At 39.5% G+C, this 23,730-nt stretch overlaps 1 protein-coding gene across 5 annotated transcripts in view; it reads left to right on the top strand.

The window, feature by feature from the left end:
• Positions 1 to 18,467, top strand: part of pbx3b (pre-B-cell leukemia homeobox 3b) — a 77,043-nt gene extending 58,576 nt beyond the window's left edge. Inside the window, exons 3-11 of one of the 5 annotated variants that reach the window (XM_008419208.3) lie at positions 550 to 791; positions 2,179 to 2,369; positions 4,759 to 4,894; positions 5,784 to 5,813; positions 10,843 to 11,008; positions 12,526 to 12,603; positions 13,086 to 13,198; positions 14,006 to 14,095; positions 16,755 to 18,467. In XM_008419208.3, the coding sequence (XP_008417430.1) occupies positions 550 to 791; positions 2,179 to 2,369; positions 4,759 to 4,894; positions 5,784 to 5,813; positions 10,843 to 11,008; positions 12,526 to 12,603; positions 13,086 to 13,198; positions 14,006 to 14,095; positions 16,755 to 16,847 (1,139 nt within the window). In that variant the 3' untranslated portion in view covers positions 16,848 to 18,467. The remainder of the gene's footprint in view (positions 1 to 549; positions 792 to 2,178; positions 2,370 to 4,758; positions 4,895 to 5,783; positions 5,814 to 10,842; positions 11,009 to 12,525; positions 12,604 to 13,085; positions 13,199 to 14,005; positions 14,096 to 16,754) is intronic. The other 4 variants (XM_008419210.3, XM_008419212.3, XM_008419213.3 and 1 more) reach the window with 4 other exon arrangements.
• Positions 18,468 to 23,730: the final 5,263 nt, after the last annotated feature.

Raw genomic sequence — 23,730 nt, 5'->3', positions numbered from 1 at the left:
GCATCTTGCTGTATGAAGATTTTATTCCATCCGCTTTGTTTTCATTTACGTCTTCTCCCACTGTTAAAATAATAATAATATAATAATCTTGTGAAATTAAAACAAGAAAGCATACTGACGAGCTTTAGGGGATCCCTTCAGTCGGGTTTGTGGGAGACAGAGACACTTACAGTAGGTATAGCTTCCTGTTTAGCATCCTTTCACAGAGTAGAAGTGCCACTTCGCTATTGAGCATTTGTCAGTTTATGGATGTTGCTGTCATGTCAGCTTTCCTGTACACCCAGTGTGCAGCGCAGTGTGTAAATAAAAGAGAACAGACACAGATGCGGGCGACAGGAACACAACACATACACAGGAGGCGCTCGGTTCATACCTGCAAGGGAGGAATCACAGCATGGGAGACCACAGACAGAATGCATTTAATTGCACTTGACTGTTCAGTCATTGTTTTGCATATTTTTTCTTGCAGTGTTTTTTATTTTGTTGTTGTTTGTTTTCCTCTGAATGTCATTTGCTGAAGGTTTGCTCTTTCCTTATGTGCTGCTGCAGGTCTCAGCATCCGAGGTGCCCAGGAGGAGGACCCTCCGGACCCCCAGCTCATGCGCTTAGACAACATGCTGCTGGCGGAGGGAGTGGCAGGGCCAGAGAAGGGCGGCGGATCCGCGGCAGCTGCGGCGGCGGCCGCAGCCTCGGGAGGGGCGGCCGACAACTCCATCGAACATTCTGACTACAGAGCCAAACTCACACAGATCAGACAGATCTACCACACAGAGCTCGAGAAATACGAGCAGGTAAGAGGGGGATCTTTGCAAATTCCAGGGTCATTTTCCCTAGAGTCTGAGTCGGGAATAGGCTTTTGCTTCCCGCGATCATTTATGCTTCTGAATTCGTCAAAGCGGGATGGGGAAACAAACATCTTTTTTAAAATTGTTTTTACAAAGCTGAAAAAAATGTTTAAGCTTCTCTACAGCTTTCTCTGTGTCGTTTGCTTTCATGACGCTCTCAAAATGTCCTCTATTTACTTATTAAGAGACTTTTACAAGCAGTTGGCTCACTAAATTTGAAAAGATTTTCAAAACCACAATTTTGCTTTACTTGTTACTGGTGAATAGGATAAAATCCCAATAAAACATACTGAGCTTTGCAGATGCAGCCCGACAAAACGTGGAAACGTTTTAATAGCAGGCAAGCTACTGTGGCTCCTAGTCATTGTTTTGTTTTTCATTTCATTCAGCTAAAGAACATTTTCAGCCATGTTTTTTTTTTTTTTTCAATTGCAAAAACTTTTACATGATTTCCTGATGGGAATGTTGCGATATATTTTTGAGCTTAGCCTGCTGCACCGAGAGCAGCTTTTATGCCCTCCATTACCGAGAACATTCCTGGCATTGTGATGAGAGAGAACAGCTCCGGAAAATAAATTGCAGTATTATGCACTGTGTTGTAGATGATTATAGAGATCCCAAGGATTGTACTCGTCATCTTAGTTCAATAAAAAAAAGGTATGATCAGCTCCTTCACCTAGCACTCTGAGCCTCCCATTAAGCGCTGAAGCATTATGGGTTTAAAGAAAAGGTGTAGCAGTGATGCCTCAGCAAGCCACTGAGCTAAATTAGACTAATTTACTCTGTGCTTTGCGAGAGGAGGTGCGGGGGCACGCAACACTTTGCCCGGAGTAAATGCATCTTTCTTAAGGGTGTTTCCGTGTTTTAATTATCTAAATGTAAATACTTAACGAATTTTACTTAGAGTAATGAGCTAAAGTGTGCACTGCGTAAATGAGTTATTCTAATTAATCTTGTATGAACTACTGGTTTATCAGAAGCCTGTTTGAATTCACTCTGTGTTATGGGCAAGCAAAAACTGCAAATGTGCACTTATTGAAAGATGACTTCATCTACTGTGTCATCAGAGTCACATGAGCGCTAAAGCACTCTGCCAAAGTTAATTTGATGAATGAAAAATTGAAATAATTGTTGGAAAATCAATCTGTGTCTTTCTTTCTTTCTTTCTTTCTTTCTTTCTTTCTTTCTTTCTTTCTTTCTTTCTTTCTTTCTTTCTTTCTTTCTTTCTTTCTTTCTTTCTTTCTTTCTTTCTTTCTTTCTTTCTTTCTCACGTCTTTTTTTGTGAGTGCAGATGACTCACTTTGGTCGGTTATGCTCTTCTGTTCCCTTTCAGGCATGCAACGAGTTCACCACCCATGTGATGAACCTGCTGAGGGAACAGTCTCGCACGCGGCCCATCTCGCCCAAAGAGATCGAGCGCATGGTGGGAATAATCCACCGCAAGTTCAGCTCCATCCAGATGCAGCTGAAGCAAAGCACCTGTGAGGCTGTCATGATCCTGCGCTCCAGATTCCTTGATGCCAGGTCTGTGGATTGCGTGTGTTTAGCATACATGTGTGCACTGTGGATATAAAAAGACTCCATGCGGCTGTTGAAATACCACGTTTTTGTGACGCAAAAGAAAACAAAAAAATAGACCATGAGAAATCGCTTTAGAACATTTTTCCTCATGTACCGTGATCTCTATTGTTTATTAATCAACTGAAAAATACACCAATTTAAAATGAAAGCCTGATTGCATAAGTGTGCACACCCTTAAAATAGCACCAGGTGAAGCTCCTTTTGATCCAGTTTCAGCAATTATTGATCGTAGCATATCTGCAATCAATATAAGAGAATTAACTTTTAATAAAGTTCAGCTGTTCTCGTTGAAAACAATGACGTTGTTTGCAAAGAGATTACAAAAGGTATCACAAAGGTATCAGTCAGGAGAAGAGTACAAAAAAAATCCACAGCAATGGTTTCAGAAAATATGAAACCATGACATCATTGAAAATGGATGTTTCTCCATAACTGATTGAAAGGAAATTGTCAGAGAGGCCGACAGTAACAAAGAAGTACCTGGAAGAATTTGTTTTTTTTAGATGTTTTATCCTACATGGGACAACAGTCTTTTGTATTCTCCATAGAGCTAAACTAAGACTTGCCAAAATTTCCCAAAACCCTAAAATAATAATGTGTTATGGTCAAATTAAAGTCAAATTAGAGCTTTTAGTCTCAGTTCTATATTTGACACAAAAAGAAAACACCACATCATCAAGAAAACACAAGTGAAGCATGGTTATGGCAGCCATCATGCTTCAAGGTTACTTGAACTAGACTTTTTTCTTACGTTGTATACTTGTGACAAAATACAGTCAGTTTTTGATGCAGAACTCTCAGGCTTCTCCAGGGAACGTGAAGAAGAGGGGTTTAATTTTTCCGCATTGCAATAAGTTCAAGCACCGCAAGAAAAGAAGGAGAAGAAAAAAAAAGTTTGGGAATGGTCTATGCAGAGTCCAGAACAAAATCTGACAGGAAATCTTTGAGGACGCCTGAAGAGGGCTGTGCACAAGAGACATCCTCACAACGTGATAGATACGGAGAACGTTTGGAAGCAAACATTGTCAAGTCAGAACGTTAGATGCCGATAGACGCCTACACATTAAGACGGAGCGCATAAATCGAATCAAAATGTATTTACTGTAAAGGTGTACACACTTAGGCAACCAGATTGTTGCAACTTTTTTGTCATAATTCCCCCTAACAGATTTGCTTGATCTTCAGTACAATTACACAGGGTCACGTGTCACATTAAATATGGATCGATTTCAGAAATTATTTATCTTGGTCCTTTTTTTGAAAATGTATTTATTCTTTTTGCGTTATAAAATCCTGGGATCTGAGAAGGAGCGTGTACAAGGATCTGTGTACGTGTGCATTAGGTACTCAAAAACTTCCTCTATGCTTCTGTGTGACCCACATAAGCACAAACCCAGCGGGCGGGCGGGGGGGGGACTTCTCGCAGACTTTTTGTGCAGGTCTGAAGTTACTCTCGCTTTTCTAGCACAGCACACAGTATGAGCACCGCAGAGATGCATGAATTTAATTACATCCATGTTCCGTGCATTATCCATTTCGAAGACAATCACGGCCCCACACCTGAAAGCAGTTAAGACCAAGTGAAATGCGGGCCGAGTCATGCGTAATGGATGGAAGGGGAGGTCATCGGCAGGTGTTGTGGATTACTCTAATCACTAACAGCAACCGTGCGGTGTGGAGCTACGCCGAGAGCGGCACAAGTTCTTCTGGCCAAACAAGCCGAGTGGAAGCACATTTGCTGCCCGCTGCCCGCTGCCTGTGTGGAGCGCGGTAAACAAGGCAAAATAAGCAAATGCTCAACAACATGATAAGTAGTGCCCTTGGGAGGGAAGGGGACCCAGATCTAGTTAAGAGTTTTCCTTGTTTCTGCCGCAGAACCCAGGGCTGTGGCACTTCAGGAGCAATGCTCAACTGTGCATGCCGTGATTTCTATAATGCACCGAGATGCTCTGCGACCGGGCTTTGGCGCTCCATCACGAAGCCCACCCATCCGCTGCACTAAACTCTCCACATTACACGCTTGGGCTGGGGTTTGGAGACCAACAGACCAAATTAAACATTGTATGTGTTTTGAGACCGCGCGCGTTTTGTGTGCGTGTCAGCTTATTGAAGTCCGAGTTCGCTGGCGTTTTTTTTTTTTTTTTTTATGCGCGTGACACGATATTACTCTCCCGGAGGCCCTTAAAAACAATTCCTCATTATTTTCACCATTTATGTGTGAGACTGATTGTGCAGTCCAAAAAAAAACAACAACAAATGGACTGGTTCACGCTGGTCTCACTAACGGGCCCTTTTTTCTCTGCGTTTCTTTCTTCCTCTTCTCTCCACTCAGGCGAAAAAGGAGAAACTTCAGCAAGCAGGCGACGGAAATTTTGAACGAATATTTCTACTCGCACCTCAGCAACCCGTACCCGAGTGAGGAGGCTAAGGAGGAATTGGCCAAGAAGTGCAGCATCACCGTTTCCCAGGTGGGTAGCGCTCCTCTTAACAGTGGGCTGCTGGGCAAAAAACGAGGTGGGGGAGCCTAGAGGGATCGTTACAGTGGGTCACACCAGCGAGACACAATGTCCTCTGCTAACCTTGACATTGTGACTGCCTAATGATGCTTCAGTCAAGGCCAGTCCCAGTCAGTCAGAGCAGGGCCACGGGGAAGGGAGGCCTATATCATCTTAGCCTCAATCATAGCAGTATGCTGTCCTTCCTTACTGTGGGTCCCCTGACATTTTTCCTTCCCATTCCCATCCACCATGTTTCCTCTCTCTCTCTCTCTCTCTCTCTCTCTGTCTCTCTTTCTCTTTCTCTCTCTCTCTGTTGCCCAGTCAGTCGTTCAGGTTATAAGCTGGGGAGATAAAAATGGCATCATCCATTACTTTAAGAAAAGCAGTTAAAGGCTGGTGCTTCAAAACTCTGGGTGAAATTGGGTATTTATCCGTATGTTTTCCCTTCAAGTGGCCTGGCAGGAGTCTGCTAATTCACTGTTATACTTTACACTTAAAGATGAGGCTTTCCCTCGTTCTATATATCACAGCCTCCTCATTGGGTGCACCTGAAGGCAATATCCCTCACATCTAACACCCCTCAAACCCTTACACATCCAAAGTATTATTATCCTGTGCTCTCCTTTTCTTTTTTCTTTCTTTCTTGTTTTTTTTTCTTTCTTTTTTTTTGTTCTGCTGTGATTGTACTATAAAGATTTTTATCCTCTGTTGTTCTGTGGCTGTCCTCGTGAGACACAGTAACATGGAAACATGAATCTATACAATTATCTGCAGTGTTTTGTGTGTGTGGGGAGGGGGTATATTGAGTGTAGTCGTGAAGAGTCAGATACTGTAAAAGCCCATTCTTTTTTGCCTTCAGGGGGTGGGAAGCACCATCACAGTATCACAGGTATGTCATAACCTCTCCTGATCAAATGTTTTCATGTTCTTTCAACCTCCTTTTGTTTTTTTTTGTTTTTTTCTTTCTTTTTGAATGTCGTAGGCTTCCAGTTTTCTCCACTGCACAGAACCTTTCCCCTCCCCCCTCTCACACATGGACCAATGCTAATGTTAGAGAAATCAAAAAAAAAGAAAAGAATGTGAAGTTTGACTTTACATTTTGAAAAGTGAATGACGATATTCAGTATTTGCCTTACAATGTACCTGCAAGTCTCACAGATCTATAATTGCATCACACCCACGTAATCACTGTGTGTAACAATGTGTCACATTCCTCTATAGTCATTTATTATCATGATTTATTATTTTTATGTTTTTCCTTTTTTTTATTTTAATTAGTGCTCCAATTTATTTTTGGTTTGTGTTTTTCTCCGTGTTTCTCCACACAGGGCTCTGTTTCTTTGCACTTGAGTGCATTTTCTAATATATATATATATATATATATATATTATTTTATTTTTTTTTTAAAGAACCTGAACTCAGATAATATTTATAGGGTTCTTTCTTGATTAATGCATACCAGACAATCCTATTGACTCATTTTGGTTGGGGAATAATAATAATAATAATTCACCTAGAGTTTAGCAACACTTTTCAGAAAACAGTTTTAAACTGTATAAGAATGAACTGATTGGAAGCTATGTTGCATAAAATGGGTGTCTCAAAGGGCAAAATTGTTATTATTATGTTAGTAATGTGTAAATAGGTGTACAGTCAATTGTGAGAATGTGAGTTTTAAGTTTCATTTAATGTGGGGAGACTTTAAAGGTTTAGATCTGCTTAGATCGTATGAGAGGAGCAGGAAATCATAAGATATTTTATCTTCTACCTGCTTCTTTTTCAACAATTTGTGTACAATTGCATGTCAATTGGCATGAAGATTATTATTTTTTTTTTCTATTTTTTTAATTTACTTTTTGTCTGTTTGAAATAAATAAAAACTCAAATTATAATAAAGGTTTTTCACATATTACAAACAATATTTTGAACAATCATTGATTAGGGTAAAATAATCCATCTTAGCTTTGACAAGTATACACACGACTTGCTTTTATGCTATCTTAATTCTGAGGTGGTACTGATAGTGAAGCAAAGGTTTGAAGAACCTTCAATTATCCTACTGATAGAAATATTAAGCTAAGGTCTTAACATTGTATTTAGTTTGACCTAGAGGAAATCACTCCAGTCTGATCAACAAATCTGTTGAATATCCCTTTAATTTACCACCAATAATTCTGGCATTATTAGAGGCAAACTTTAGCGGCAGTTTCATCAACCAGCCACAGAGAACGACCTCATTTTCCTAAAGCGTTTATACTGCATGCAACGACGTGCAAATAAGAAATGGAAAACACAGTGATGCCCTGGCAGAGATGCGCCCCGGACCCGGAGCCAGAACACAATGCCATCCTACATTCTGGCTGGAATTAAGTCAAAAACCTAAAATCTCGATGTAATGTAGAAAATCCCTCACAGTGACTGAACCTTTTCAGAGTCACAAACTCACTGTGGTCACGTAGAAGCCATGGCTGAGTCATTTTTCAAACTCCCCATAGCTCTTTTTTCTTTTTTTTGTCCTGCTTTGTTGATTGCGCACATAGTTCATTAAGTAAACACCATCCGTTGTGTACGGTATGCCAATATCACTCTGCGGCTTTGCTCGATGCATCATCGCTGATGAAACACCCGGCATCAGTTTAGCAGTGATCATTTAAAATGCCTGTAATGTGCAGAAGTCGTCCCTGAGAGAGATCCTTGGTTTCAAATGCCAAGTTAAAACGCGTCTCGCTTCATGGACTCTTAAAACGCCTCAGTCTTCAAAATCGCTGAAGTTCAGTCAGAGCTTGACACCTCGGTGGTTCTGTACTTGCATACTTACTTGTGTGTTGCAACAATACACAAGGCATTAGACTATTTCCATCCAACGCGTTAGAGACCACAGTTGATACCGGTTTGTGACTGGATGGATCTCTAGATTCGATTCCTAAACTTTTTTTTTTTTTTTTCCAGTTCAAACATCAGTTATTAATGTTTAAAGAGGCATGTCTTTTCTAATCTTGTGTGACAATTAATTTTGGAGAGAGCGCTCTGACAACTTTTTGTCTGATTAAAAAAAAAAAGATTATAAAATTTACAATAGAGGTTTCTTTTATTGCTGAAGATTACCCAGAGAATTCAGGTGCCAACTTAATTAGGCAACAATAGTTTTTAATTATATACAACAGCTTCCCAGTCTGTAAAATTGTTATAATTATACAACGTTATTATGTCTTTGCAACATATATGTATTGCCTTGTTTATGCCTTCTAGGAAGCTCATGTTAGGCACTGCAGTCTCATAGTCTTACTTTTTTTTCTTTTTTTTTTTTTTTTTCCAAACACAGAAGTGAAGTGCATGCACTGCCTCTCATGAGACTGAAGGGAATTAGTTCTGCAGATTGGGTTTTGCTCCACACCTTACACTGCAGTGCATTTGCTCATTGTTTAGCTAAACTGGAGGATACCTTGAAGCCGGAGTAACGGCGCGCAGGACGGAGAAATGTGGAGGAAAAAAGAAAAAATGAAAACCAAATTGGCATTGAAGTGAATTTGGTGACTGTTTCCTATATTACTGTGGTAGCATGTTCTAAAATAGTGGCTGGATTTTATAAGTATATGCATATGAATATATATTTTCCTTTTCATTCATGTTGATTTGTTAAATTCACTGCATTTTGTTAAATTACGCAGACTCATGAGCATTAGAAGAAAATCTGTATGATTTTGGTTGGTTTGTGGCCACAATGTGAGCTATCTAAATGAGCCAGAATATTGCTCGGTGTTTGGCCCTACAATCTACTGTAAGCAGGTTAAGTAAAAAGGATGATGGCCAGGGCTTTCATTGCTTCCAATTAAACCTTGCTTGTTAGTTTAACCTCTAGGTAAACCCATCAAACAATTGATGTCAAGGAAGCCCTGCCAACTGTGGGCCTCGCCTGAATGGTCATTAATTTTAATTGCCTAGATATTAAAGATTTAGAGCGCAGAGACGTGCAGGATAGAAATGATCCGATGTCCTGCAAATCCAGTCAGTTTTTACACCACGGCATTGGCGGACTGCTAGGGATATTAAAATTTAAGCACATGGGTGGAAATTAAATAAAGCGTCATTAGGGGCAGCTGCTCTTTGGCTGGTCCAGCCGTGGGCTGCAAGGGCCTGAGAGGGGGGCTGCAGCACAGCGACAAGACACTCTAATTTATAGGGCCATTAAAAACAAGCATCATCTCATTATTATTCCGCTGTTATTGCAGAGCCAGCATTTGCACATAAGGTTCACTCCTCGTGCAACTTTTCAGTGTATGATTGTGGATGTCATCGTTCCAATGAAATTAACGCTTATAAGCCTGAACTAGATGTGGACCTAGCCGAATAGTAACATTAATGTGACCGAAGGTTTTTGTTTGTTTGTGTTTTCCTTGTGAAATTTGGGTTCTGCTTTAAAACATGCTGAATTAATGAAGAAATGCACCACCTGGATTTCACTAGTGGAAAATATATAGGAGCCTCTCATTGAAAATGTAGAGCACGGATTATTGTGGTTCAGCTGGTAGGAAGTTATTTAACCCGAACTCGTTCTCATAAAGAAACAAATCAAAATGAGTAAATAAAGCAGGCAAGTTTGGCAAAAACAAACTGTTGCAGCATTTGCTGTCTATGAGACAACCGAAGAAGTCTCAGCTGGTGGGTCGGAAATCCTCACCGTGTGATAATATTGACTAAAAAAAACATATATATATATTACAATTTTTCTAAGAATTCTAAGCAAAAATGTATAGCTAATGTATAACATTTGTTGTTTAAATAAACTGTTCTTCATTTAAATAAACACGCACCTTATTGCCTTCTCAATCTTTATAGAGTAAGAAATGTGTAGAAACGAGGAAATCCTGGAAGTGTGCAGGGGTAGCACTATGTTACCCTGTTTTTCTTAAAGTTGGAGAAAACTTAAGTCACTCTGGGACTTTCTTTGAAAACTTATCAAAGTAAAGTAGCAGCAACATGGCTGAAGATCTTAGTTGGTTTGAAACTGTGTTTTTAAACCTTCATATCGGTTACCATGACGAGCCACAGCCAATGTGTACATTTGTAAAAACTTTGAATGTTCTGACAAAATCTTACCGCCACTTTTTTTATTTATGTATTTATTTATTTTTTATTGATCATTGTATGTAACTGCTATTTATAGCTGCACGTCTTTACTCTCCTGCACATGTTTGTGCATTTTATCATGAGGCAATCCTCCAAGTCACCAGTTACGCATGCATACAAACGCACAAAATTGTTCTGTTGTTTTAATGTCATGCCATATTACATATAAAATATAATTAGTTTGGAACAAGACTCTTCATTAAAGCTTCAATAATATTTTCAGACAAGTTGATCAGTTTTTAACTCCCTCTCCCCCTCTTCCTTTTTTGGTACTCATGCAAAATCTGACATGTTGCCGTAAAGCTAAATATCTCACAGCTTTATTTGCCAACTCGCTTTATTACATTTACTCTGTGAAGACATTTTTTTTTATTTGCATAAGGTGTCAATCAACAAGTCACCGAAACGGGATCAGGAAGCATTCGTCAGTGAACAAAAAATCTGAACGTTCCTAACTTTTCAGCAGCCTCTGGAAACCAGTGCAGTTAGAGAAACTCTGCCACACCGACTTTAATGTTGGCGCAATCGGAGCCTCCTGTGTTTTCATTTTGTCAGGAGACAGATGTGGGAGTGTGTCATGCTCCTATCCACGAGAAGACACAAGTGGCTCCTGATTACGGCTTAATTAGCTTGTGTACCCGGCGGACATCACCGCAGAGGCTGGGAATTGGGTACTTGACGGACCCAAACATGACATCTTGAAACAATCACACTGCTGAATGCACGCTGCTGTGGCTGCTTGACGTCTGACTCCTCTTGCTCCTCCTCCCTCTGCTGTCTCCCGCACACAGGTATCCAACTGGTTCGGCAACAAGCGGATCCGGTACAAGAAGAACATCGGCAAGTTTCAGGAAGAGGCCAACCTGTACGCCGCCAAGACGGCCGTGAACGCGGCGCACGCCGCGGCCGCTGCGGTGCAGAACAGCCAGGCCAACTCCCCCACCACTCCCAACTCCGGTAGGCATTCCGACATCTAAAAAAAAGAAAAAAAAATGAAATCAAATGAAAGATCTGCCCTCAGCCTCAGTCCTAAACCTGCTGCCTTTCTACCACACTCACTCATGCACCATTCACACTGGCAAGAGTGACAGGCTCTGCTCCCAGCTTGGGGATCACAGTGTCTCCTGTCTATAAGACAGTTGATGCCAAGCAAACTCATGCATAAAGAGAGCGTTCCTGACTTGTGAACCGAGAACACATGTTTTTTGGGGGAAAGAAAGAAAGGAAAAAAAAAAGTGAGTGTATTCAGAATGATGCCATGGGATTTGTTTTCCCTTGACTTTGTCAACTTCTTGTCATTTGTAAGGTAATGGTATGCAGTTCCACTGAATAGTTTGAGATTTTTCCAAAAAAAAAAAAAAAAAAAGGAAACATAATTGCTGGGGGCATCTTATCAAGAGTAATAAGAAACTATGTGGAGTTTACAGTGCAGGAAAAAAGTATTTCTTCTGTTTTTGCTTTTGTGCTACACTTAAATGTTTGAGATCATCAGAATCGTTTTTACTAGTGAATGCAAAAGAAGTTTTCAAATGGTGATTTCATTTATTAACATGAAAAAGACTGTGACATGAATGTAAAGAAATGAAACTACTCATCAGAAATAAAATCACAGACATCTGTCAGCAAGGAAATTGATACCAAACCATTTCTGAGGATTTGGAAATCCAGCAAACCAGAGGGGGAGTTACTATTAACTATAGATGGAGGAAACCTGGAACAGTGATAAACCTTCCTAAAAGTGTCCAGTGTACCCAAAATACCCAAAGAGTGCATTGATAACTGATCACAAATGAACTCGGAACCCAGATTGGACAAAAAAAAAAAAATGGCTTCAGTAGAAAAGTTCCAATGCAAAAAGCGCTGCTGACCAAAAGAACACAAAGGAACCATCTGGTTTCTGGTTTTTAATTTTTTTCTTTGCTGTTTCTTTCTATGAGCATCTTGATTGATGTAAAATTATACAAAAGTGTAATTGTTTTAGAAGGTGTATGTCCTGTTACATCTGGTGTAAAGCTAAGATATAATTTCATCAGTTTGTCACCTTAAAGTGATGAATGTATGAAAGGCCCAGAAGTAAACAAGATCAGATTTGAAGTTGCCTTTTTAAGGACCAGACGTTAATCAGAGTTAGACGTCGTGGCATCACGTTAAGCAGACCAGAAATCCACAACGACGTAAACATGGCTAGCACAACTATTATACATTTATTAAATGAAATGATCATCTGAAACAATATTTTGTGTTTCTAGTTATCTTTCTTCCTTTTTTCTAGAAACACAGATTCTCCCTTACGCGTAAATCTGAAAGGGAGAAATACTTTTTTCACAGCACTGTATGTTTATAAGAAATATCAAAAATAGAGCCTGGATGCTTTTGTCCATGTTAATAAGCAATGTTTGATTGAAATTGGACTTGGCTGACCGGGCGTGGGGATGTGGCGAGCTTATGAAGTGGTCCCTTTTTCTTGCACCCAGGATTCCAGATGAAAGACGAAGAGTTTCAGCTGGATTCTGCAGAGAGCAAAAACACTCTTTTAAGCAACATGTTTACTGGTACTGCTCTTTTCATAAGCTTCTTATTGTCTTTGTCATGTACCGTATACGATGCCTCCCTGTCAGATTTTAGCCTGGAAGTAGCTGATGTGGAACAATTGGGAGCTTAGGCGACCCAACCACATGTAGAGCCGGTCCCCCTGTGTGTCGTGTGATCCTCATCCCCCCCATTTGTGTTCACCACATTCGTCATGAGACATTTGGCCCCGCTGCATTCCGTACCTCCTCCGTTTGGCTCCTCTGCTTTCCCCTTCCTTTGCCCCCGTAGTTGCTTGCTCTGTGGAGACTCTCTTCTGTGTACTCGTCTGCCTGAGTCGGGTTTTGTTTACACAGACGCACGCGTGCTGTGAGTCTGTGTCGCTGCATAGTGCGTGGGCGGTGTGTGTGTGTGCGTGTGTGTGTGTGTGTGTGCGTGTGTTGTCTTGTGTTTCTCCCGTTATAGACCTCTCATGTTTTCAGCCACTTACATCTTCCCTTTCCAGGTTCTTCGGGTTCTTTTAGCCTCCCAAACACTGGGGACATGTTCTTGAGCATGCAGAGTCTGAATGGGGATTCTTACCAAGGGGCACAAGTCGGAGCCAATGTACAGTCACAGGTAGGATCAACAACCAGGGACAGTTCCTGAGATGCCGCCACAGAGAGCTGTCCTTGTCTTGCCTGTGTACTGAGCCATCCACAGTGCAGTCTGAAGCACGTTAAAACAACAACAGCAAAAAAAAAAGAAAATAAGGGAAAAAAAACCCATGCTGCTCCTGCGAGGAGCAGTTCCAATGCTATCCGACTGTATGAAGTGTTTACTGACTATTTCGCTTTGGATGGAATATTTTGGCAATCAAAATATAATCCCACCCCACTGCTGCCATGCCAGGAAACAGTTTCCTGGTTCCGAACGTTTTGTGAATGCATTTGGCTTTGACTTGGGCTCTTGGGTTTGGTATTGGGTTTCTTTGGTACAATGTTTCCCCTTTATTTCCTGTGCCGTGTTGCTGTCCTCCTGTCTCATTGTGTTATCGTTTATTGTCAATGTCTTCCATCCTGTGAGTTTTTTTTTATCAACCTAGAAAGTACTGATTCCTTTAAAGCAGCCGTTACGTATGTGCTTTGTTGCTTTCTTTAATGCTTTGATTATATATATTTTTTCTTGTTTATCAACCCAAAAGCAATAGCCCAGAACAGAACATCTGAGCATGCTTGTTACATTGGTATGCTTTATTTCTTAAGATAATATGTTAGCTGTGTTAGCTAGTTAGACCTCTGGCTGTCTTGGGAACCTGTTTTTTTTGGGTTTTTTTCAAAAGCTTTTGATTAGCACCTCTTGCTTCACCTAGCATGTTTGCAGCCATGTCCGAACTGCAGAAAGACGTACATCTGACCAGTTTCTGCACCTTTTCTGCCCCTCTAGGTGGATACCCTGCGCCATGTTATCAGTCAGACGGCAGGATACAATGATGCTCTAGCAGGAAACACCATGTTTAGCCCTCATGGCCTAAATGTAAGTTTAAACTCCAGTGGCTAGTGATTAAACTGAATCAACCTTCTGTAGTACTGCTTTTCTCATCAAATACTCTGCGAAAAAGTTGGATGACAATATGAAGTTGTTCATCATGGATCATAACCGTTAGCTTCAGTCTCCAAAACTAACTGATGTGAGTTAATATTACATGAAGACGTCAAGAGAGGGAAAATACGACATGCTTACAGGGTTTTAACAAAATCTCACTTTAAAAATATTGAGCTACATCTTTAATATGACATTTTACGTCTCTTCGATAAAACTGGAATTGCGAAATTTCATTTGTTTCCCCTTTCGAAAAACGATCTGTTTAACGTTAGCCTCGTCACTTCATCACCTGGAATTATTGTACTCGGCATCACTTTGTCTCAAAATACGAGTTAGATGGAAAAAAAAAAAAGTATCCTGCTGCATATTCCTCTGCATTTCAGCTGTTTTGAAATGCTTCAGAGAATTTTCCATGGACTTCTCCTCATTATAAAAAGTGAACACGTGATGGCCCGAAGCCTTTTCCAGACATGAATTCCATCTTTCCTGATGAGGTTTGATATGGCGCCTTTTTGTAAAGCAACGCATAATCTGAAGCCATTAGAGTAAAGATTAATTTTCTTGATGAGGGAGGAAGAAGAGTGAGGGAGAAAAAGAGAGAGAGGAAGAGAGAGAGAGAAATGGTATCCGACAGCTTTCTCTCTGCAGTATATCAGAGCCGCTCCCTTTACATTGTTACTGTATGCCTGCTGGGTAAAATGCACACGCGCACACACCCCTACGCACACACACACACACTCAAATACCACTTGGAGTTGAGGCATCAAAATAAAATAACACATTTACCTCTTACTGAAATTTACAGGAGGATTTCTGTGAAAAAGAATTAGCATGTTTTATGTAAACGAATAGTGGTAGTTGTTTTTTTTTTTTTTTTTTTTTTTTTTGAGAGTTCAGGGTTTTTAGTGTTGTTTTGGCTTTACTGCTGCTGTATCGCTGTAAGCCATGTCGGCATGTCAGCTCTGAACAAGATCAAGTGTTTTTCACGTTCTCCCAAGGTTTCTCACTTCCATGTGCCGTGTGGACCTCGCGGTTCACCAGAGTAGGCTGATGCTCCGAATAAACACTATTTAATATCTGAAAATAATATGAATATTAAAAAAAGAGAGAGAGAAAAAGGTGAAAACTCTTGTAGCAAAGCTCCTTTTTTCTTCCCCCTGTTTTTTTTCTTTATCAGCAACAATCCGCTTGTTCTTACATGCATTTGCAGAGACTAACCTTTAGCTTTGTTGATGGTGACGTAGAGAGATCCAGTAAAGGCTAGGTCACGCCTGGAGCAAAGCATAGTCAGGCTGGCTAGGGCCGGCTCTCTTGGAGAGGCCCTGCCTTGTCACTTTCGCTCAGCTCTCCCCACCTCACCCGGCCGAGCCCTCCCTCTTCTTGACTGACAGGAGAATATGTAGCGACAAGCTGTCGGCCGCTGCTGAAATCTGCTTAGACACTGATTTCAGGGCCCGCTCCCATTGGTTCGGACAAGAGACAAATTTGTTTCCGGGATGTCTCTTTGCTGATGCCGCTGTATTGCGATGACTGGGCTCCTCACATGGCATCAACATGTCCGGAGATGCAATTCGGCAAATGCGTTTGCCACCTTTAGTATGTCTTCTTGAAGTCAAGACTTCTTGCTTATTTTTGTCTTATTTTAATATCAGATATAGGAGTAAATATTGAATGTTGTTTTACAAAGATATTCTCATTTATGAAGGGAATAAAGCTTTTACATTTCTGGAAGGGTTTTGGCCCACTCTTCTTCATGCAATTGTTCCTATTCATCCACATTGGAGAGTTTTTATGCTTTAACCGTTCGTATCACAGCATCTCGGACAGATTAGGTTTGAACTTTGACTTGGCCATTCAAAAAACTCTTTTTTTTCTTCTTAAGCCTTTCAGAGGTGGACTTGTTGATGGTCTTTATATCATTATCCTGCTACATAACCCGAGTGAACTTGAGGCTAAGATTACAATCCGATGCCCAAACAGTCTCCTTCGCAATCAGTAGAGAGGAGAATTTAATGTAATCCTGAACAGAAACCTTAACTGAGACAAGAGAGAAAATGTACAACACTGTTCCATGTTGTTTTTTTTTTTTTCCCCACTGAGTCGCAAAACCTTAAAAAATGGTTTTGTAACTCTTTTCAAATTGAAAAGCCCATTTATCATTTATTATTTAATTTCTTTAGAAAATCCTGATGTGTAACTTTCATGTTGTCAGAATGGTTCTGTTTAACTGATTTCTTGATTTTTTTATTTTATTTTTTTACCTGTGAGGCAGTAATCAGGCCTGAACTCTGTCTACTGAAAACACAAGAAAATGTGCTTAGTCACACTTATGTAAACGTTAGTTCATGTTGGTTTAAAAACCTTGTTCCGATTAATTCGTGAAATCATCATTTGAAAACTGAAATGTGTATTTTCACCTAATGTTGTATGTTCAAGATTGTTTCAGTGTGACCGGATGCATTAGTGAGAATAATGTGTATGCAGCTGTACTCTCTCTCTTCCGTCTCTGAAGCCGACCTGCTCTCTTATTGCAGCAGGTCTAACTGAAATCTCAACGTTTTTTTTTGTTTTTTTTCCATTTGTGTCCCAGGCTAATGGAGGATGGCAAGATGCAAGGACTCCATCTTCTGTGATCTCTCCTACAGAAGGGCCTGGAAGTGTGCACTCGGACACCTCAAACTGATTAATGCATCTTCCCCTGCAGCGCAGCATGGACTTCTTCATTTCCTGTAAAACAGACAAGGACTTAAAAAAAAAAAAAAAAAAAAAAAAAAAAGCAAAAGAGTTTTCCTTAAGATTTCCGGTGACTGCGGCGCACACGTTGCACATGGCATCCTCCATTATGGACACTAAGTGTTTCCTGATCGCTCAGACTTTCTCTTTCATGAATCGACTGTAATCACCATGCTTTTGTTGTAGTGGTAAAACACACAGGCGTACAAATACACAAACAGTCTCTCCCCAAGCCAAACATAATCCTCCAAACTTTCAGGACGAATATCTCCAGCTCTGCCACCAAAACAACCGGATGACATTTCATGACATTTTAAACGCCCGTTCGTCCGATTCTTGATTTGATAGCCGCTCTCCATTTTGATAATTGAGCGCTCTTTCGTCTCCCTCAATTAACGCAGCTGTTTCTTTGACTCTAATGTGCTCGCAGCCTTGTCCGGCGACTCGACAATGCTCGACGCCGACAGCTCGGTGGCAGCTTCGCGGCTACTTCTCAAGATTTATTTTTGTCTCACAGCTGTGTACATGAGCGCGAGAAGACGACTATTCAGAGCGTTGGAACATAAAGAAGCGTAATTGATTGCTTGGCTAAAAACGCGACACGGTTCCATATTTTATAATTTGACGTTTTGTTGTGTACATATGTAAACATTTCTTTTGTACTGCTTATGGAATCAACAAATCTCCCCTACAGTAGATCATTCTGACACGGCCTGCAGGAGCCCGCCCCGTTACGCTGGAAAAGTTGTACATAATATAGCTTAAGAGTAATTAAAACATCCAACCAATCAATACGCCACTTTCTTACCTCATTCATAAAAAAACACAGTCATTTGCAACATTTCCGTAGCTTAGAGTGCTCACTTACTACCTCTAAACAATATCACCATAACACCTTCTTTCTTTTCTTTTCTACTTTTCTGGTCCTTATTTAATGGTTTAATCTACTTATTTTTGATTACATCTCTCAACAGTGTAAACTCTTCATTCCCTATGTAATCTAATGTATATTTTAATCTTTTAATAAAATTACGTTGCTGTACTGCAACTTAAAATGAAACAAAAAATAAAAATAACAATATTAACACAATGGGAGGGGAGGGAGGGGGGAAACAGACGGGGAGAGGGTGAAGAAATTGTTGGTTTAATGGCTTTTATCGAGGGCGGGGGGTGATAAACACCAAACAGTAAAACTGTTGTAAATACTGAAGAAGAAAAGAAGAAAAAAAAAACATTTTGAATGTTGTTCATCTTGTTACTAAATCATTCAGAAAAAAAGAAAAAAAAATCACTATAAAAACTGTAATGCATAGAGGTTTCAGTATTCAGAACTGTACATTTCCAGCTCTGTTCAACAGGGTGCAAGACTTCTTTTTCTCTTTTTTTTCTATTGTATGTGATTCTGAAACTGAAAAAAAAAAGTCATGACAAAATGATTTGTGGCAGTGATTCTAATGTATTAAAGATGTTTAGTGTTACTTTCTAACCAGACTACACCCTGGACAGAAAAGTCTTCCTTGTGGTAGTTGTGTAATTTCAAACATGAATAAACCTTTTTGCTTTCATGACACCAAGGACTTTCTCCGTCTGTTTGTTGCATAAGCGGGAAACCATGATGTATTTTTTTTTTTACCTATACCAACCTGCAGAAAAACAAAAAAGAAAAATGTACGGATTGATACTGAAAGTGCACAAAGTTAACAAGTTCCTTCATTTGATCAACAACAAAACAGTGCATTATGTTTGATTATTTTATTTTAGAAGAAACTTTGATGTCGAACATCACCTATCATGTAGTTTCATGATGGTATTATTTTTACTTCTTTAGGCTTTTCACATTTTGTTATGCTAAAGCCATATTTTATTGGGATTTTTGTCATAGTCCAACTCAAAGTTGTAGTATACTGAAAGACAATATTTAATTTTTTTTTTCACAAATGAAATCTGAAAAGTATGACATATGAATGTAGTCTACCCCCTTCAATCTGATTCCCCTAAATAAAATCCAGTGAAGTAAACCTTTCCATAGCCTCAGTTGACACTGAAGTCATGTTTGCAGTTCATCACAAGCCAATTGGAGGACACAACAAATAGGTGGAAGACAATGCAATATGTAATGCATGGAAAAACCAATGCTCACACTCTGTATACGCCATATGATTGGCAGCAGCGTGTCATGGGTAGGCTTTTCATCAGCAGGAAAAAAAAAAAAGGCTAAATACAGTCAGTCAAATACAGACAAAGTCCAGCTCCAAAGATTTGATTAAGAATTACATAATTTACAAAACGCAGCAGGAGGCGGTTCTGCAAAGTACACTGCTCAAAAAAATAAAGGGAACACTTCAGTGTTCACTTAAATGTTAAAGTGTTCCCTTTATTTTTTTTTTAGCAGTATATTTACGCGGGGAAGCCGAATCCAAACGTACGTCGCACTTTTCATATTTTATATTTGCGGGGAAAACAAATGCCATTTTATTCCACTTCACGCTTGCGTGCTGTCACGTGCTGCGGTTTTAACAGGACAAAGGGCAGAGAATCCCACGCGGTGTGAATACTTTCGCCGTGTGAGGATGCTTCTGTGTGGATGGAGGACGAGGATCTGGTAGGAAGCTACTGTTAGCTGACATAGTTAGTGCAATTAACTTAAATGTCAGACGCTTCTAATTCAGGCTATTTTGTTCGTCTGTTGTGAAAAGGCTGGCTTAATGGATCATTGGTTAGCAATTCCACATGGAAATTGACATCCATTTATTCTCATTTTCACAGCGGCGTTCTCCATTCCCGTCTCTTTCCCTTCTCAGCTTGTGTCCCGCGTTTGTGTCACTCATTCCTGGATTTTTGTCAAAAAAAAAAATAAAAAAAAAATGAAAAAAAAATCCACTCCTGCAAAATAGAACCTCGTCTCGCGACGAGCAACATGCAAATGCACACATGTGGCTTCGTCTTAAAATGTGACGGCGGGGGGAAAAGCAGAAAGAGAGATGTAACAGCACAAGTTTAATTCAAGCGCAATGCACAGACGGTTTCCCGGGAGAGCACATTTGTCCACTCAACCAGTGCAGAACTTCATTGAACACCTTTCTCTTGAAATCATATCTTTATCCTGAATGTTACACATCCGTGCTTCAGATCTCCAGCTGTATTTTTCACAAGGCAGGAATACTCTGCTGCTTTTGAAATACTCTAAAAAAAAAACATTGGGGTTTTTTTTTGTTTTCCCCTCCTTTTGTATAACTTTTACAGTCAATGTGCTTTTAATGCATGTATTAATATATTCTGCAAGAGATCAGGTTGTATATTTTCCTACATAGGCGATTCGGGAATAAAAAAAAAATTAAGAAAAAGTACATTTAAACCGAGCTGCCTGCACCGCTGCCTGTTTGCTTATTCTGCTTTTCCTAATAAATACATTTGCCTCCCAACAACCTCGGCTGCTGGATTTAAAGCGGTGCGCTCTGCAGAACTGCTCTCAGAACCTTTTCGAATAGAGAAGTTACATTTTCTTAGATTACGCCTATTAGAGGTTTTTCCAAGCTTCATTAAGGACGACATTTTCTAAGTAAAATTCACAGTGAAAAGCATGCATCATTAAATATGGAAATTCAGAATTATATTAGCAATATGCACCAAGCTAGTGCCAATTAAATTAGAGAAAGATATCATTTATATTATTAAGGTAGGGTTCATATTAGATTAAATATAATGTAATTTTTGTCACGGTATGATTTATTGCTCATAGTGTATTGTTCACAGACCCATGTTACGCCACTTCTCAATAGAGTGATTGTTTATATTAAAATGTAAAATGTTGTAATTGCCTCCCACTAATAGAAGATTAGACTGCTGTGAGGTTTAAACTAAAAGTTCACAGTCATACATTGTTTATTTTTTCTTCTTCTTCTTCTTTTTTTTCTTGTAGAATGTGATTCCATTTGCAAACGCTCCAACAACTGCACCAAACCACAGGCAACGCTCGAAAGCCATGGAACCATTAATACATTCTGTAACACTTAAGTAATGTGATCTCAGAGAGGGGAATAAATAAGTCTGGGTGGAGTCTGTGACAAAACGCTGCGGCTTTGATGCGTGATCAAAGATTGCAGCATCACAAGGATAAGCACAAATCACAGACTGTACTTTTTTATCTTTTAAGACAAAAATATTCCAGGAATAGTGATTGTACAGATGCTTATTTCTGTAACTAACTAGCTAACTAACTAACCAACTAACTAACTAACTAACTAACTAACTAACTAAAGCCACTGTTCTCTTGTGGGTTTTCAGTGTCATCAAAAAGTTTTTTTTATTTTAAGAATTTATGGTAAGAGGCAAAACATAAGTGATGCAGATTCATAACTCGCAGAGTGACATCTCTCAACCACTAATTTTTGATTGTTTTGTTGACTACGACTTCTAGCTAACATAAACTCCAAATCCTGTTTCTAAGAAAGCTAAAAGGTTAGATAATACCTGCAAACAAAATGCCGAAGTACAGAAATAATTTGTAATTTTCACACTATGTCCTGCATAATATTAGAGAAGATTTTCCCGATAAGTCTTTGACACCCACCACAAAAAGAGTAAATCAGCAAAGGTTATATGGGAAGAAGCTGGGTGTTCACCAAGTGCTATATCTAAGTATGTTAATGGAAAGTTCAGTGGAAGAAATCAATAGGTGAGAAAAGGTGCACAAGCAACAAGACAAATCTAACATTGTCTTAGTTTCTGGAGAGGCTTAACACAAGGAACGCCACATCGTTCACACCTCAAAACTCTCAAACGGGAAATGCTTCACACACCGTTAAAGCTGTGCTTTCCTACGTTCCTTGTACATGTTTTGGTGCCACACTTTTTGCTTCCACTCAACTTTCCTTTGATATGCTTGCATGCAGGACTCTGTGAACAAACACAATCTCTAGCAATAAGTTTTGTGGTTTATGCTTTTGGTTTATGCTAAGATGGCAGAGCAGTGTTTCCTATGATTGAGTGCAACACATCACGTTTTAACAATACTTTTTATTGCTCTAATGTGATTCTGTTGAAAAATCTCCCCGAGATTTTTTACTTTCATTGGCTGTATACTATTGCAATTAAAGTTAGCATAAATAGAGGCTTGATAAATATCACCATTTGTGAAATAAATCTTTAAAATGCATGTTAATTTAAATACATTAAATTAAGTTTTTCATAAAATCGCAAGTATTCTGGTTCACATGTAAGGAAATTAATCAAGTTAACTAACTAATTCCAGGTTCTTTGTATAGCTTTTTCTTTGTTTAAAGAACCAACATGTAAAAGGAAATTTAAACACAAAGAAGTGTGGAAAACATGTAAGCTGTAAAACCTGAAACCTGTAGGTTTGTCCATTTCCGGGGAACTGCAGCTGCTTGTCAAAAGTCAGTAGATCGCTATTAAACTTTTTGTTAGACATCTGGCCCTGGTCCCTTCTGATTAAAAAAGTGAATATTTCTTAAGAGAAAGGAAAAGAAAGAGATTTTTTTTACCATATACCAATAAAATTACATTATCATTGTATTTGAAAAGCATCTTACCGTTTCTTTTTTTCTTTTTGCCAAAATGTCCCATTACAGCAATAGGAGATTCCTGAAGAATTACCTGTGGAATATTTCATTAACTTGCCAGTGCCCATCCATTGAAAACGATAGCTTCCCATCACAGATTGATTAGCGGGACGCAACCAGGGACAGGAAGATGAGAAAACAGTTTGATTTACGGAGCAGATGTACGACGGACCACGGACTGCCTTGCACTGATCTGTCCAGCTGCACTGACTTTCACGGAAAGAGATGAGGTCCTGGGTGGCCTCTGAGCTGAAAACAGTAGAGTTAAACAGAGTTAATTAACATTTGATCCCAACTCCCTCTACATCTCCAGAAGTTCATTTTCAATTCCACTTCAAGCCATTCACTCATGTTGGTGCTGGGAGATGGAAAGTGGCGTCATCTCTGAACTGAGAGGTGGGTTTCCCATCGCTGATGCTTGGGCAGAAAACAGGCATGTTGAAATGCTTGTGACAGGGAGCAGATGTTTGCCTTACCTCTTAGCAGACACATGTCAACAAACGCTGCCTTTGTGCTGCTCAAATTTCCTGACACCAACCAGGAAAAGACGGAATATTGAGGAAAGCAGGAGAGCTACGGTTCCTTCGCTGTCTCCTTCTTCTCTCTGCAGATCAGATGTTTATACATGCTCTTATTAATTAAGCCAGGAGATGCTTTTTATTTAGATCATTATAAGCCTCCTAGTAAAATTTTATATAGTTTTCGTAAACAAGCCAAGTTCATCATCTCTAACTAAACTGCACAGCAGAAAGTGCCTGCCAGGTTGTTTTTTTTTAACTCGTGTCATATTTGATTAGGCATGCTAATCTGTAAATGTAATCATTTTTAAGATTCAACAATGTTAACTAGTCATTTAAAAATTAGTACTCTGCTTAAGCATTTTATTGAAATTTAAGTAAAGATTCAGTGTTACTGTTATTCTATGAGACGTGTTCCATGCAGCAGCAAGGCTAACATGTGTTGATGTGTCGTATTATGAATGAATACGTCTCTCATCAAAAAAATAGCACAGGACTTGAGGTTGGAAGGTTTCTGATTTGGACCACGAAACTTAAATCCAACTTTAGCTAATTTAGCATCTATGCTAATGCTTAAGTCAAACTTGCTTGCGAGCTGAACTTCATAAAGGCTTCCATGCAACATGCTACGTAGATTTAAACATTTTACTAGTTTAGCAACTATTTTATGCCTGTTCTTTTGCACCAGATAATCAAATTGATGTAATTAATAAGAATGTAGTTAATTTAGTTC

Source organism: Poecilia reticulata, chromosome 9 (genome assembly GCF_904066995.2).
Source record: "Poecilia reticulata chromosome 9, P_reticulata-male-v2, whole genome shotgun sequence".
Classification (NCBI taxonomy): Eukaryota; Metazoa; Chordata; class Actinopteri; order Cyprinodontiformes; family Poeciliidae; genus Poecilia; species Poecilia reticulata.
This window is presented reverse-complemented; position numbering and strand designations above follow the sequence as displayed.